Below are 17,146 nucleotides of genomic sequence, written 5' to 3' on the forward strand. Positions count from 1 at the left end.
CTGTCCACCAGCAGTTGCTGTAAGACCACACCTCCTCAGAGATAGGGTGGCATCAGGGGCAAGAAGATCCGACCTGAGACTCCCTAGCCAACCAATGTCTTCTCTGAGCCAGCCTTAGTTTCCTCAAAATAATGGATATGCTATCGACTTGTGTGAATTTGGTTTGAGGAACAGATGAGGCACAGTAGTAATGACGAGCATTTGCATGCTGTCAGACCCCCTGCTAAGTACCTTTCATTCAGTATCTCATTTAACCTTTATAACAACCCTTGAAGCAGATGCTATTATTGGCCCCATTTAAAGATAAGGAAACGGCCAGGCGCGGTGGCTCACGCCTGTAATCCGAGCACTCTGGGAGGCCGAGGCGGGTGGATCGCTTGAGGTCAGGAGTTCGAGACCAGCCTGAGTAAGAGCGAGACCCCGTCTCTACTAAAAAATAGAAAGAAATTATCTGGCCAACTAAAATATATATAGAAAAAATTAGCCGGGCATGGTGGCACATGCCTGTAGTCCCAGCTACTCGGGAGGCTGAGGGAGTAAGCCCAGGAGTTTGAGGTTGCTGTGAGCTAGGCTGATGCCATGGCACTCACTCTAGCCCGGGCGACAAAGTGAGACTCTGTCTCAAAAAAAAAAAAAAAAAGATAAGGAAACTGGAACTCAAGGAGATTATGTATTTTTCAAGGGTTGCACAGCAGATAAGCTTAGGAGATAGGATTTAAATCCCTTTAGGCACTATGTCTTATTTCCTCCCACTGTGCGACAGCACTCTGCAGAAGTGCTTCAGAAACACACCTGCACTGCATGCCTTCCAAGAAACCAAGACCTAATATAGTGGAGAGGGTTGACTTCCAAAGAAGAATCCAGATGCTTTCTTTGGGTGGAGAGGTGAGAAAGGAATGTTGAGGCAGATAGAGTGAATGCCTCCTTTGAAAGGGTATAATTGCTCCTGATCACCACAGGAGTAACAACTGATATTCCCAGAAACCTCAGGCTGGACAGCTGAGGAAAGTGGCATCCATTGGAATAGGCAGAGCCAGCAAGTGAGGAGGGACCAGGGTATTCAGCAGGGCAGTAGGCAAAATGCCTCAGAGGAACCATCACCCAGATGGACAAGGAACCATAGGCAGGGACCAGCCCTAGCTCTGGGTGGTTATTCAGCATCAAGGAATTCAGTTCATGAGTGGTAGGACCAGCGACACTTAAGGTATTGTGTTGGGTGGGGAGTCTGGGGTAATGGGCTCCCTAGGAAAAAGGTCCACTAAGGACCCGGGGCCAGGGGTGAAGCAGAAGAGCCCAAATATCTGAGTGGAACTCTGTGTCTAGGCCAGAGGGACATCGTAGAGAACCTGGTTGGGACCTACAGGTGGAGGCCTGCTCCCTTGGCCTGCTCACAAGCATTAGCTTTGGATTCTGGGGCTGAGCTGAACCTGCGGTTCTCTTCCCCAGTGGCCCTTGGAGCCTAAGACCAGGGTGAGGACCAAGAGGAGGAAGAAGAACAGCTAGGCCAGCATTTTGCTCCCATACCTACCCTACGTAACAGGATTGGGACCTTCCCCAGCGTAGGTAAAGAGTTCGAACGACCAGCTGGGTATGACTTGTTTTGTCCCTTAAGACACTGCCTATCAGAGAATTGAGAATGTCCACATTCTAGCTTCCTGCCTGATGGTGATGAGTCTTTAGATTAATTTCAGGTGGATTCTGGTACAAACTAGACTCTCTGTGTGGTGACCACCCCCGCCCCCACCCACCCAGCCTACAGGCTTTCCGAGCTGTCCTCCCTTTGCAGCACGATGCCCAGATGGACTACTATGGCACCCGCCTGGCAACCTGCTCATCAGATAGGTCTGTCAAAATCTTCGACGTGCGCAATGGAGGGCAGATCCTCATCGCCGACCTCAGGGGGTAAGTGTTGCTGGCAAGCTTAAGGAAGGCCTCACCGAATGGTTTTGTGCCCAGCTTCAAGCATGGGAAGAAAGGGTGAGAACCCAGATTCAGAGCAGGCCCAAAGTGTGTTTAGCATGGAGGATGCTTGGATCCCAGCCAGCCTGGCTGCCCTCAGCAGATGTCCCTAGGGGTGATATGATTAAGGGCACAGATGGATCGGGGTGTGAATCTTGGTTCTGTCACCCATATGTATACCCACTAGAAGACCTTGGGCAAGTGAGGCAGTTTATCTCTCAGAGCCTTCATCTGCTCACCCTCAAAATGGGACTCATGCTGCCTCCTTCCCAGTAGCACATGTGAGGTCCTGCCACAGGGCACAGCACACAGGAAGTCTTCAGGCAGCTGCTGCTACTTTTAAAAGGGGTAAACAATACCATTTTGCATAAGACAGTATGATCTAAACTGTCCCTGTCACTTAAGAGCATTACTATAAGAATAAGGTACAGATGTGATAATAATTTTACAAATTCCATTGTTCTGCCTCTTTGCCCATGGCAGGTGTTCAGTGAATATTTACAAAAGTTTGATTTAACCCTTCTCCCTACTAAGATCCTTGAGGAAGTCCTGGCTCGTTTTTATGGCCACATGTCTACTGCTTTCCCTCTGTTCACTGCCTTTCTTACTTGGGTTCTGTGGATAGAATTCAGGAATTGGTGGATTTGGGCAGGGGGAAAACCAATCAACATCTTTATTTTCAGGGACTCTGATATTTAGCATTTTCTTCAATTATGTATGTAGGCCTGAAACCTCTGTGGTATTTCTAGTACCTGTCACTTTGTCACCAATAGAAGTCACAGATATTTTCATCTCATGTTATAGTTTAGCCATCACAGATTATCATTTTTGTTCATCACAACTTTGAAATTACAGTGGTTATTAGTCTTGCCACTGGAATTTGTTCCTGGAAGTGTTAACAAAGAAGCACATGTATCTCGTAAGTTTTTTTCACTTTGGTAACTGCATTTCAATCTAATTGGGTTTTCTTTATAAGCCTAGTTCTGTGTATTTTGTGCTTTATTTTGAAAAGTGATCCATAACCATCAGACTGCACAAGAGAGATAAAGAGCTCTGACGAGTAGATTCTCAGAATGTATCTGTTAACTGACTTAAAGAGAAGTAAACTCAGTCATCGTCCATTTAGGGAAACAGGCTTTAGAAGTTCCTGTCTCCTGAGCACCAAGGATCAAATGACTGGTGAGCCAGATGCCAACTCCTCTGAGCGGAAGCCCCCAGCTGAACAGAGCTGCTAGGGTGCGGATGGGTTGCCAGCACTGGCAGAGATGGTCACATTTGCTGTGACTTGGTACTTTCTGCTCTCTGTTTTCCTCATGCTCAAAGGATGTGAAATATTTGGGGATAAAAAAATTCACATCTCCATCACCTCCATTCTTTTTTGCCTCCATTAAAACTGCGCTGGTTGTTGGAAATTTGAGTCTACTCACAGTTTCATTAGCAGCTCCTTTGTAGAGACTGGGAATGTACCGTTGTCCCAGCCAGAGAGAGGAGTAGATTTGGGTGTCTGAGGCCCTAGGGTGAAGGAGTGCATGAGGAGCAACACTGATAGCTAACAGGTATTGAGTGGTTTTTTTCTTTTCTTGTACCAAGCATTTTTCTAAGCTCTGTACCTGAGTTATCACAAATATTTAACCATTGTGACCACCTATGAAAGATGGCTCATCGATACCTCCATTTTCAGATAGAGAGGATATGATCCTCGCCTAAAGTCAATAGCTAGTGAATGGGGGAGTGGATTGGCAAGAGCCTGGGCTCACAACCACTAACTACACCATGCTACCTCCTGTGTGCTGAGGTGCACACCCCTCCCTGCAGCAGAGAAATGGTCCCTGTACAAAGCCTCAGACGGTACCTGTTATCAGGCGAATGGATAAAGATCAGAAGAGAAGGGATAGACATGCCTTTTGGACAAATGAAAAAACAAGTGGAAAATATTGCAGTGAAACAGATACTGGCTGCTCAAGAAGTTGACTGTCTGCAAGGATGAAGTGATTAAATCTACTGATATTTACTGAGCACTTCTGGGTATAAACCCTAGACGGATTAATAATTATGTTGATGATGGTAGACATAAGCAGTGCTGGCTATAGTCTGGGGCAAGTGAGGTTGCTGCCTGGCCGGGATAGAGAGGCAGACCCAGAGTCTTGACTCTTTCAAAGGCTCTGTGACCTTAAGTTGCTTAACTTCTCTGGGCCTTGTGATCCTCACTGTCCAGTGAGCATTCCTTTTGGCTCACTGGACAGTGAGCCTTTTTGAAGTTCTTAGGCAGTTCTGTCCTGAGACATTGTGTCAGCCCACCAAGGAAGCCACTTGGTTCTGTCCAGAGTAGTGCCTGGCAGAGGCACTGTGGGTTCCTCTGGCCCATCTGAGCAGCTTCTGACCCCTTCCCTTTGCAGTCATGAGGGTCCCGTGTGGCAAGTGGCCTGGGCCCACCCCATGTACGGCAATATCCTGGCATCCTGCTCCTATGACCGGAAAGTCATTATCTGGAAAGAGGAAAACGGCACCTGGGAGAAGACCCACGAGCACTCAGGACACGACTCCTCAGGTACGCCGAGTGTGGCAGGAGGGGCAGGCGAGGGGGCCCCTTGTGAGGAAGGCCGCTGTCCTGCTGAAGCCTTGGCTCCCTTCCCCTCGTGGTGCTTCTCGTCTGTCCCTTGGGTTCTGGTTGGCATTCCTGTCAGTCTGTCCACAGGATAGAGGCCCTAAGACCTAAAGCCAGTCCAACACAAAATGAGAAAAGCAAGGACAACACAGTGAGTTCTTAAGGTTTATTCGTTTTAGGTACTGGCCTTTATTATTCTCAGATTGTTGTCCTTCATACTTGTTTGTCAAGACAGACTTTAATTTATGAAATGATGATATAGGTGATAGTTTTTTTTAATGTCCTTAGTTAACCAAATTACAACTTCCCCCAGTGATCCCTATAGTTTTTTTTCTTTTGTTTTTTTAGAAATTTAATAAAACAGTAAATCTGGGAAATCAAAGTCTAAACTCTGGGGCCATGCGCTCTCTGCTCACGTCACCTTCCTCCTTCCTACAGTAAACTCTGTGTGCTGGTCCCCCCACGACTATGGCCTGATCCTGGCCTGTGGGAGCTCGGATGGGGCCATCTCCCTGCTGACCTACACCGGGGAAGGCCAGTGGGAAGTGAAGAAGATCAACAACGCTCACGCTGTAAGTCCAGCCCCTGCCTTTGTGTAGAGGGTAGGTCTGTTGCCTTGCCGTGTGTCTGTCTGACTCCCTAGAGAGTGGCGGGGTAGAGTCCCTGCAGTGCAGTGGGTTGGGCACGGGGGCTGCTGACCACACATGCTTGGTATAGAACCTCCTTCAGCTTCTTTGCTCTGAAACCAGACCAGGCTGTGGCAGCCTCATTCAGTCCAGGACAGGGATTGGCACTGGCTGCTTGTATGCCCCCAAGTCAGGGAGGGCTGGACACCGGGAAGGAGCAGCACAGCCTGCCTACCTACCTAGCTGTGGCTTCCTCAGGTTGACACGTTCTGCAGTAGCCATTTTATAACACCACTCAGTCACACCCTAGAATTGAGTAGTGTTAATAAAAAGCATCAGAGGGATTTAGTTCCGTGCGCTCCTGGTCTTCAGACCTTAAGGTTGAAACAGTCAAGAAAGCATTGTGGGCCGGGCGCGGTGGCTCACGCCTGTGATCCTAGCTCTGGGAGGCCAAGGCGGGTGGATCGCTCGAGGTCAGGAGTTCGAGACCAGCCTGAGCGAGACCCGGTCTCTACTAAAAATAGAAAGAAATTATCTGGCCAACTAAAAATATATATAGCAAAAAAAATTAGCCGGGCATGGTGGCGCATGCCTGTAGTCCCAGCTACTCGGGAGGCTGAGGCAGTAGGATCGCTTAAGCCCAGGAGTGTGAGGTTGCTGTGAGCTAGGCTGACGCCATGGCACTCACTCTAGCCCGGGCAACAAAGGGAGACTCTGTCTCAAAAAAAAAAAAAAAAGAAAGCATTGTGCATAGTGAGAAAAATTTCATATTTCTTGAGCCCTACTATGTGTCAAATAATTCTCACGAACATTTGTGAATGAAAAAAGGAACTAACAGATGTGTAGATTTTCAACGTAAGTAGCCCTGATCCCATTTTATGATGAGGCAAGTGAGGCTCAGCAAAAGTATGTGACTTAGAGAAGGCACTGTGCCAGGATTAGAACCCTGGAATCTGTGTGCCTTCTTTTTATATAGCAGTCCTGGCTTTGGTGGCCCCCAAATACTTCTGATATCTACCTGATGGAAACTTAAAGTTAGTAGCCGCAAAGCATGGCACTGTGCTTTGCAATTCTCAAATACAGCGGATCCAGAAGAGCCCACAGCCTGCGCAGCCCTCAAGGCCCCAGGAGCCTGTCTCAGGGCCTTGTTACTTGGGGCTCTGTGTTCCCTATCTGTGACTAACTTGCAAAAATGAATAGGTCAAGAGAGGCTTGTGGGAATACGGTAGTGAGGGTAGCATTTTTCAGTCTCTCCAAATCTCTACATAAAAACCAACAGAGCCAACTAGGTAGCAAAACCAAAACCTCATGAACATTTCCAACAAAACTGGGTAAAGGGCTTCCTGCCAACTCCAAAATAGCAGCAGGTCGGAATAAACCACCAACAGCCATAAGAGCTGTATGACATTGGTATCTGAGCAGAAGGAAGCGACGAGATGCCTTCTGACAGAGCTGAGTGCCCAGCAGATACTCAGCTAGAAAGCATGGCCAGCCGGTTTGAGAAGGGCAGCTGAAACTAGAAGGTTTATGGTTTGGTTTGGTTTGTAACGTTTTTAAAAACTGAAATACAAGTTACGTACCATAAAATTTACCCTTTTAATATATCTTTCCATAGATTTTAGTATATTCACGAAGTTGTACAACTGTCACCACTATCTAATTTCCAGAACACTTTCACCACTTCAGAAAAGAAACCCTGATAGCTGTAACTCTCCACCTCACCGACCCCTAGCCCTAGGCAACCACTAATCTACTTTCTGTCTCTGGTTTTCCTATTCTGCATATTTCATATGTAGTAAGTCCTCAATATTGTTGATAGGTTCTTAGAAACTGCAATTTTAAACAAAACCAATTTTCCCTTAGGCTAATTGATATAAACAAGAGTTAAGTTCCTATGGCATATTTCTGGTCACAAAAACATCACCAAATTTCTAAATAAAGACCCCAAACACTTCTGATATTAAACATTGAAATAAATGTGAGCACTGTAGTGCACACCTGTAGTCCCAGCTCCTCGGAGGCTGAGGCAGGAGGATCACTTGAGCCCAAGAGTATGAGGTTGCAGTGAGCTATGTGAATAGCCACTGTGCTCCAGCCAGGGCAACATAGCAAGATCCCATCTCTTTTTCAAAAAAAAAAAAACAGTGAGCTATACATTCATTTAAGAAAGATTGGCCTGATGCAGTAGCTCACGCCTGTATTCCTGGCACTCTGGGAGACCAGGGTGGGAGGACTGCTTTTGAGGTCAGGAGTTCAAGACAAGCCTGAGCAAGAGCGAAACCCTGTCTCTACTAAAAATAGAAAAATTAGCTGGGCATGGTGGCTCATGCCTGTAGTCCCAGGTACTCGGGAGGCTGAGGCAGGAGGATCGCTTTAGCCTAGGAGTTTGAGGTTGCTGTGAGGTTGCTATGATGATGCCACGGTACTCTACCTGGGGTGACAGAGCAAGACTCAGTCTCAAAAAAAAAAATTAAGAAAAAAAAGAGGCCGGGCGAGGTGGCTCACACCTGTAATCCTAGCACTCTGGGAGGCCGAGGCGGGTGGATCACTCGAGGTCAGGAGTTTGAGACCAGCCTGAGCAAGAGTGAGACCCTGTCTCTACTAAAAATAGAAAGAAATTATCTGGCCAACTAAAAATATATATAGAAAAAATTAGCCAGGCATGGTGGCACATGCCTGTAGTCTCAGCTACTTGGGAATCTGAGGCAGTAGGATCGCTTAAGCCCAGGAGTTTGAGGTTGCTGTGAGCTAGGCTGACGCCACCGTACTCACTCCAACCCAGGCAACAGAGCGAGACTCTGTCTAAAAAAAAAAAAAAAGATAAATCTTTTGGTGAATCAGTGAGTGACAGTGGTAGTTGTAGTGGTGGTGGGTTATCCAGGGGCCTGTTGTACATAGAATCAGAACAACATATGGTCTTTAGTGATTGGCTGCTTCTGCTTAGCATAATGTTTTCAAGGTTCATCCATGTCATCGCATGTGTTGGCACTTCATTTTTGTGGCTGAATAGTATTCCATTGTAAATATACACATTTTGTTTATCCTTTCACCAGTTGATTGACATTTTCAGCTGTAATGAATAATACTGCTGTGAACATTCATGGATAAGTTTTTGCATGAACATATGTTTTTAATTCTCTGGGATATGTACCTCGTGAAATTTCTGAGTAATATAGTAATTCTATGTTTAACTTTCTGAGAAACTATTAAACTGTTTTGCAAAGTAACTGCACCATTTTACATTCCTGCCAGCAGAGTACAAGGGTTCTAATTTCCCTACATTTTCACCAATACTTGTCTGTCTTTTTGATTATAGCTGTCCCAATGAGTGTGAAGTAGTACGTTATTGTGGTTTTGATTTGCATTTTGCTAATCAGAGATGATGGTGAACATCCTTTCTATGCTTATTGGCCATGTGTACATCTTCTTTGAAGAAATGGCTGGGAGGGATTTTGCACTCTGTGACAGCAGGTAGATGCAAGGGGCCCAAGGTAAGAAAGATTAAAGGGCTTGGAGAAATCCGACCTCTGTGATTCTTCAGGGCTTGCTTCTGGGACAGGGCCCCTCTGGAAAAGAGACTACTGGGAGTGAAATCAAAATTGAGCTGGGTTAGGGACACAGGAAAGGAAAGAGAAGATGTAGCTCAACATGGGGGGAGAGAGCAGAGCTAGGAACTCCTAAAGCTAGCTCCCACATTTTTAAACACCACACAAAAACAAAAGAGAGAGTTCTCAACTTTCCTGAACTTTATCAGGAAAACTAATCTCACATAAAAACAACAGGAAATTATTTGAGGTAAAATTGCATACAAAGTTACTATATAAGAAAAACGAGAATACGCAAAGTAACAGCCCTATAGAACGACAAGAACATGCTGGAAAGACATACCCGCACAACAAAACCAAACTGCAACCCACTATTTCAAATCCAGCAAGAGAAATTTTAAAAATATAAAACATGAGAGAATAGCATAAGTCAAAATTAGAAAAACTCAGAAATAAGATGACAGAACTCAGGAAAGAATTAGAAATAAAAAATTATTTCACAAGGAAAGACTAAATTAGAAGAAACACAAGAGCAAATAAATGCAACAGATAATGCCTGAAGAGAAATTGAGTATGAAAAGGAAAATTTTCAAGAGGAAAAAATGAAAGGATAAAAAGGTTTTGAGAAAAAGCCAAAAAAAGACTAAACATAGGAATAATAGGCTCTCTGAAGAAGAAAACAGAAAAAATACTAAAAAGTAATTCAAGAAAACTTAAAAACCACAGATTTAAAATTTGAGGTTGAAAAATCATACCCTATACGTAAGAATATCAACCCAGAATCACCAACAAAAAGACATAATTCTAGTAAAAGTACTGAACTTTAAAGAAAAAGAAAACCTTTGGGGATCTAGGAAAAAAGAGCCATGTGACTGAAAAGGGAAGAAAATTAGATTATCATCAAACTTCTCAACAGTAATGATTCATGCAAAAGAAAAAGGAATAACATATTTAAAATATTCAAGGAAAGAAAGTGTGAGCCAAGAATTTATAACCAGGAAAATTGACTTTCAAATTCACACAGAGACTTACACAAAAGTTCATAGCAGCTACAGTAGCCAAAAACTGGAAATAATCCACATGTCCATCGACACGTAAATGGATAAACAAACTGTGACATATCCACATTTTAGAAATACTGCTTAGCAGTAAAAAGAAATGACTATTGATACACAAAGATGAATAAATTTTAAAATAATTATACTGAGTGAAAAAAGACCTCAAAAAACTATTCTAAAATTCTAGAAAATGCAAATTACAGTGAGCAGCCGGTCTGCGCTGCTAAGTTTGAGGGCTGCAAGGTGGGAGATGGATTACAAGGGAGCCCAAGGAAACTGTGGGAGTGATGGATACACATAGTGACTGTGGTGATGGTTTTACAGGGTATACATGTCAAAATTTCATCAAACTGTGTACTTTGTGTGCAGTTAATGTCAATTATACTGTATTAAGGCTGTTTTTAAAAAGAGTATAAAGAACACAAATCGTTATCAATATGTAAGAACTCAGGGACTGTTTCCAGGAGCCCTTCCTGAGGTACCCACTAGAGAATAAGCTGCAGACAACAAAAATGACTAGAGAGACTTCAACGTAAATGTCCAGTTACTTGTAGAGAGTTAAGACTAAATGACAATTAAGAGGCTGAGCATAGTATGTAAAGGCCAGAAGCTCTGCTAAGGTAGATATAGTACAACTGTCACAGCAGTGTGGGGAGAATGGGAAGAGCATTTGCAAAAACTTGTATAAATGTTTTCAGTAATCATATTGGCAATAGTATTCTGAGACCATTGTGTATGAAATGAGATGAAATAAGTGTGTGGCAGTGAGCATCCCTAGCACTCAGCTTGTAGTTTTGAAATACAGTTTCTCACTATAAGAAACCAGAGAAATGGCCAAGCCCAGGTCTGAGGCAGGAAATGTACAAGGTGAGCCTAGAACATCTTGCCACACCAGAGAAGAAAGAAATGATCAAAGCTATACTTTCACATACTAGGGTTATGTCAAAGGAGCCAACCTGAAACATGCTCACGCTGCCAAGATGGGCAGTTTGAATGTCAAAAATGAGAATAATTGCAATGAACTGAAATCTATCAAATATGCTTAAATCCACAAATTCATGATGGTATGTAAAAGAGAACTGGTCGGTCATCTTTGGAGAATGATGGAACCAGGTCAGAAAGAATCAAGCATTTATCCAGCCTTTCCTCTCTGTCCTCTATCCCTGGGTAACCAAATAGTTAATGATAAGAATTGCCCCATCTGGAGCATTCCGTGTAATAAATGACAAATGACAGAATTAGCGTATCACCATTTGCAACCCCCAGTGAATTCAGAGAGGCATGTTATTGACATGTAGAAGAGAAGACAGCCTGACATCTGACATGTGCCTCCTGATGAGCGAATACATCACCACCTGTAGTCTTGCCAAGGGTCATACCTGAGTCTGATCAAGGCTTGGCTCCTGCTGCCAATTTTCAGAAATTCAGAGGAATATAATTAACTCATTAACTGCCATGTGAGTTGTACTTAACTCATGCTAGTTTTGAGCCCAGGGCCTCATGAAGCATATGTAACTCACACGTCTCTTCACCTTGGGAGCCTCAAGAACTATTTCTCAAGTTGCATATAACTCAAGCACAGAAAACAATAACAGATAGCATTTTCTACTAAATTCAAAAGGATCATTTTGTTTTCAAAGTTTTTATTCTGTTTGTAACAGAACAGTGGTTCCAGGAAAAGTTTTTTTTTTTTTCCTAGTGTGGCAGTCAGTGTGTTAACTGAGTATGCAACAGCAAAATCCAGATTGAGACTAGACTCTGGTTCTTCAACAGAAAAACTGTAAGGGGGAAAAAATCAGGAGGAATCTACAAATTAGGAGATGTAAAAAGTATAAAAAACAAATTTTAATAGGAAAGACTGTAGTGTTTAGGGATGCATATTTGGGTAACAAACTGCAAAAAAAAGGAACATATTGAGAAGTCAGGGTAATGGTTACTTACTGGGGGAGAGGAGCTGTGATTAGGATGCGACACAATGACCAGCCTTCTCAGGTAGGCAGCAGAGTTTTATTTCTTGACCTGATGGTGGTTACAGGTCATCACTAACTCATTACATAAACTAACTCATTAAGCCATGTATTTTGTGTGTTTCTCCAAATCTTACTTTATAATATTTTTTTAATTAAAAAAATAGACCCCAATGTGCCCTCCTTTCATGTATTTGAAAAATGTCCTGCTTATTAAATTTCTGAGAGCTCCTAATTCCTACTTTAAATGCATCCTTCAGAAAAATGCCCGCATTGTTAGGAATCCTTGAGGGAGAGTTGCGGCTAATCCTTCTTGTTCATCACGTCTGCTGTCCTACAGAACCCAGTCCTGAGAATTGGAGGGGAAATGAATCGCGGCTTTGGGTCTGCAGAAGGCTGGTCTGTTCTGTTGCAGGGCAAAAGGACAAAGTCACCACATGTCCCCATCTTTACAGATTGGCTGCAATGCTGTCAGCTGGGCCCCTGCTGTTGTACCTGGAAGCCTCATAGACCAGCCGTCAGGACAGAAACCCAATTACATCAAGAAGTTTGCATCAGGTGGCTGTGACAACCTCATCAAGCTGTGGAAGTAAGTGGGGTTGCATGCTTCTCTTTAGAGGGACCCTCTACCTCTACCCTCTACCCTACCTACCATGACTCAGCCATAGCTCCCAAGAAACAAGGTCACCTTTCTTTCTCCCTCTGGCCAGTAAAATACTGTTTTCAGCCTGTCAGAAGATATCCTTTTTTTTCACACACTTTTACTATTCACGTAATTCCCAACTGTTGGAGCCACTTTTTGTCTGTGGAGAAACAAAGCATTTCCTGCAGGGTTTCTTTACAGTGAACTGAATGAAATTCTACAGGCTCAATAAATGAAATCAGAAAGGTGGAATCACTTCTGTACCCCTGGGAGCCTGTGGGTTGGGGGAGGAATGAGGGTGGGGGAAAGGCCCATGGGCCACTGCCTGCTGGATTCTCCCTCTGGTCTGCCCTGCTAGGGAGGAGGAGGACGGCCAGTGGAAGGAGGAGCAGAAGCTGGAAGCGCACAGTGACTGGGTCCGAGACGTGGCCTGGGCCCCCTCCATTGGCCTGCCCACCAGCACCATCGCCAGCTGTTCCCAGGTCAGCTCAGATCCCTGAGAGCATCCCATGCCGTGTAATCTTGAGTAAGGACCATCAGCCCTTATGGTCTCCTTAGTAGAAAACCCTCATGGAAGGCAAAGGGAGAGCAACAGGCACCTTTGGACCAATGCAGAGATAGGAAGGAACATGTGGATTCAGGTCATCATTCAGCAAAGTCTTGGTCAGAAGCCACAGGTCACCCGCCTCCACTGAGAGAAAATGATTACATTGGAACCAATGCCAAGGGTGGGGCCAAATTCAGGACCGATTTTCCCTCCTGACCCTTGTGTGAATGGGGGATGGAGGTGCCCAGGTGCAGTTCTGAGAGTGGTCTCAAGCAAGGATCAGGCAGGATGGGAAATTCTAAGACCTTGGACTCATCTACGTAGCCACCCTGCCCAGACAGATCATAAAAGTAAATTAAGACCAAGGACAAGCCTTTAATTGTATACTTCCACCACCCCACAGAGAGTGAAGCCAGGCCTTTTACTTTTTTGTTTCCTTCTAAGAGACAAGGTCTTCCTCTGTTACCCAGGCTAGCGTGCAGTAGCCCGATCACAGCTCACTGTAACCTTGAACTCCTGGGCTTCAGTGATCCTCCCACTTCAGCCTCCCAAGTGGCTGGGACTACAGGCATGCGCCTCCACGGCTGGCTAATTTTTTTTTTTTTTTAATCTCTTGTAGAGACAAGGTCTTGCTAAGTTGCCTAGGCTGGTCTTGAACGGGCCTCAAAGGATCATCACACTTCAACCTCCCAAAGTGCTGAGATTACAGGCATAAGCCACCATGCCCGGCCTACATCATTTGAGCCTGTTTTGTTTAGCTCTAAATTTGAGAGATCTTTGGGATTTCTTTTTTGTCCCTTCTCATTTTCTTGAGTTTGGTTTTTAGACAGCTGTACTCATTCACTTGAGAAAGTACAGACAGCCAGAGAGGAAAGTGACTCACCAGGCAGAAGAAAACTCCAGAGAAAATTGAGAGTTAGCAATGCAGACAAAGTCCAGATCTGGATATGAAACCAGGATGAGAAAAGGAACCTGGGAGACTCTTGTGTCAGGGTGAAGGGACAGAAGCAAAGGTGCTGGGCTAGAAATTGGTCTTCAAAGCTGTGGACAAAGAGGTCCTTGGCCACCCTTTGCTTTAAATGCCTGCCCTATTCCTACAGAAAGGTCCAATATGGCTCCAGGCTGGGAGGATATCATAAATGCAAGATTCCTGCCCCCCATCTCCTGACTCTAACCTGTCTTCCTAGGATGGTCGTGTGTTTATTTGGACCTGTGATGATGCCTCGGGCAATACGTGGTCCCCCAAATTGCTGCACAAGTTCAATGACGTCGTGTGGCATGTGAGCTGGTCCATCACAGCCAACATTCTGGCCGTCTCCGGCGGAGACAATAAGGTACACCCATTTCCAGTGGCGTAGTGGGCAGAGCTCTGCTGGTCTCCACCTTGCCCACTAGAGAGCGCAAGGATGTTCCCGTCTCCCAGGCTCGGAAGGAACCTTAGTGAGGACTGCATTTTGAGCATGTCCCTTAAGTACATCATTAAATTTCACAACCCTCTGAGGTAATATGTTCCCCTTTCACAGATGAGGAAAGAAGCTGACAGAGGCAGTTTGATTTGCATGGGGGTCACAAAGCTGTTAGGTGGCAGAGCCAGTCAGATGTGTCACCCTAACCGTTTGGTCACTTCATCTTCATGGGGATGTTCAGTTAGCTTTGCCACAAAAGTATGTAAGAAAAAGAAATGATAAACAAAAGTGAGAAGGTTGGGTTTTTTTGCCAAAACACTTAAAAAGCATATTTTTAAAAATCAGTACAGTTTATGGGTATTTATTATGTACCCATTGTGTACCTACCTCTTACTGCTGTGCCATGAGCCACACAAAGGAAGGATGAGATGTGGAGCCAAAGTGGCCACTGGAAAACTTAGTAAAACAAAGACCAACACAGGGCAGGGTAGCAAAAGAGCAGTGAGGGCTGGCAGGATCCTAACCCAGTCGCACTCGGAAGCAGAGCAAATGTACTTACTTCCGGTGTGACTGTTCCATGTGGAACCCACCCTGTGAAGTTAGGGATCATCTGCCTCACAGGAGAATTCAGCCGGGCAGATGGCAGTGGCTTGTTCCTTCTTCCTCTCTGCAGGCACCTTTTTTTTAATTGTGGTAAAATATACATAAAATTTATCATCTTGACCATTTTTAAGTATACAGTTCAGTGGTGTTAAGTACATTCACATTGTTGCGTAACTAATCTCCAGAACTCTTTTCAGCTTCCAAAACGAAACTGTACCCATTAAGTAACCCTCCATTTCCCCTCCCCACAGCCCTTGGCAACCACCATTCTACTGTCTGTGTTTATGAATTTGATTATTCTAGGTACGTCATCTAAGTGAAATCACACAATATTGTCCTTCTGTGACTGGCTCATTTCACGTAGCATAATGTCCTCAACTTTCATCCATATGGTACCATGTGTCAGAGTTTCCTTCTTTCTTAAAGCTAATACACCACTGCATGTACAGACCACATTTTAGCCGTTCAGCCATCGATGAACACTTGGGTCGCTTCTACTTCCCAACTATTGTGGATAGTGCTGCTGTGAACATGGGTGTGCAGATGTCTCTTTGAGACCCTCTGTAGGCAACTTTTGTCTGGCCTAGGGTCCCATTTATCTAAAGTGGTCCCAGAAATACCTAGCAGGCTCCATCTCAAAGCTATAGAATTCTGGAGCTAGAATGCCCCGGAGAGGACAACTAATCCAACCTCCTTTATTTAGTGAGTGCCAGAGTCAGGACTAGAACCCAGGTCTGATGGGATCCAGGACAGACCAAGGGACCCACTGCCTCGGCCTTCAGTGGTTTTGACTAAGCAGCAAGCCTGCGTCTGGTTGTGCGTTCCAGTCTGCTGTCACTGTGCTTGCGGGCTTTTCCTACTCTTTCCTTCTTGATAAGCCTGTTTCCTACAGGGAGCTCAACCCTACTGCTGTCTCCATAGCACCCCTTAGTGTGTTTTCAGACCCAGAGCATTCTACACAGTGCGTGTTTAGTGAATAAGGTCTGTCCCTAAAGCAGTTATTAAAGTCGTTTTCTTTTTTTATCAAATTAATACATGTACATAGCTTTAGGTAGTTTTTATTAGATTTTTTTTAATGCAGTCTCCTAGTTTTTACTCTCCAGGGGCAGGCCTTTTCAGCTCTCAGCTATTTCTTCCACAGCTTCCTTCAGTGTAGCAACAGTGTACTTAGTGGTATGTTGTCTTCCTCTACCATGGTTCTCAAACTCTAGTGTTAACTTGTTAAAACACAGATTGCGAGCCCCACCCTCAGGGCTTATGCATCAGTTGGTCCGGAGCCCAGGAATCTGCAGTTGTAACAAGCTCCCAGGTGATAATGCGATGCTCTGGTCGGGGACCACACTGCCTCTCACTGCAGCGTCATCAGCTTGGTTAAAATAGCATCCCTTGTTTACATCATCATTCACAGCTACTGTTATTCCTACTCCTTTTTTCTTTGTGACTTTTTATTCCTTTCATTTGATGGGATTTCAGTGGAAGAACCAAGATAAGTGCTCAGTGGTTCTTGACAGGGGTGTTGCTCTCATTTAGGGGACCCAGTAAGAAGAGGACAGTGGAGGGAAGGGGGCGCAGACCTGTGACAGTCTGTGTGTGCACTGACTTGCAGGTGACCCTGTGGAAAGAGTCGGTTGACGGGCAGTGGGTGTGCATCAGTGATGTCAACAAGGGCCAGGGCTCCGTGTCAGCTTCAGTCACAGAAGGCCAGCAGAACGAGCAGTGACCAGATGGTTGGGGCATGGCTCCCCCACCCGCCAGCTCCAGGACTGCCCCTTCCTGGGCAACTGACTGAACAACTGGGAAGAGCTCCCAACTCCAACAAGATTATTTTCCCAGCAGTAGTTACAAGTGCGACCACAGGTTGATCATCTGCCTTAACATGATTTGATATGGTTTGTAATTTACTGTCCAGTTGAAAGCATTCATGTTATAAAGAAGAAACTACAAGTGATCTTCAAATCTATTATTTTAAATATTTTTGGCCATTTTTATGTACCTTTGGGTGCAGGCATTATTTGGGGGGGGTTTTGTTTCCAAAGTAATTAAATAAAGTCATATTGATTTTAATTCTTGCTGCAATATCCTAACCACACACACATACCCACCCCCAAAAGCTGTTTGACTCTCGTTGGTCATTGTACTAGAACAACATTCACAAGGCGCAGAGCCAAGCTGGCCTGGCTAAACCCT

At 44.7% G+C, this 17,146-nt stretch overlaps 1 protein-coding gene across 2 annotated transcripts in view; it reads left to right on the forward strand.

Annotated features, from left to right (window-relative positions):
* The window catches only part of SEC13 (SEC13 homolog, nuclear pore and COPII coat complex component), a 21,056-nt gene extending 4,033 nt beyond the window's left edge, over positions 1 to 17,023 (forward strand). Inside the window, exons 3-9 of one of the 2 annotated variants that reach the window (XM_045529725.1) lie at positions 1,787 to 1,902; positions 4,356 to 4,507; positions 5,003 to 5,136; positions 12,216 to 12,349; positions 12,762 to 12,885; positions 14,138 to 14,284; positions 16,566 to 17,023. In XM_045529725.1, the coding sequence (XP_045385681.1) occupies positions 1,787 to 1,902; positions 4,356 to 4,507; positions 5,003 to 5,136; positions 12,216 to 12,349; positions 12,762 to 12,885; positions 14,138 to 14,284; positions 16,566 to 16,679 (921 nt within the window). In that variant the 3' untranslated portion in view covers positions 16,680 to 17,023. Of the gene's footprint in view, positions 1 to 1,752; positions 1,903 to 4,355; positions 4,508 to 5,002; positions 5,137 to 12,215; positions 12,350 to 12,761; positions 12,886 to 14,137; positions 14,285 to 16,565 lie in introns of both variants that reach the window. The other variant, XM_045529726.1, reaches the window with a different exon arrangement.
* Positions 17,024 to 17,146: the final 123 nt, after the last annotated feature.

This window comes from Lemur catta, chromosome 18 (assembly GCF_020740605.2).
Source record: "Lemur catta isolate mLemCat1 chromosome 18, mLemCat1.pri, whole genome shotgun sequence".
In the NCBI taxonomy this organism is placed as follows: domain Eukaryota; kingdom Metazoa; phylum Chordata; class Mammalia; order Primates; family Lemuridae; genus Lemur; species Lemur catta.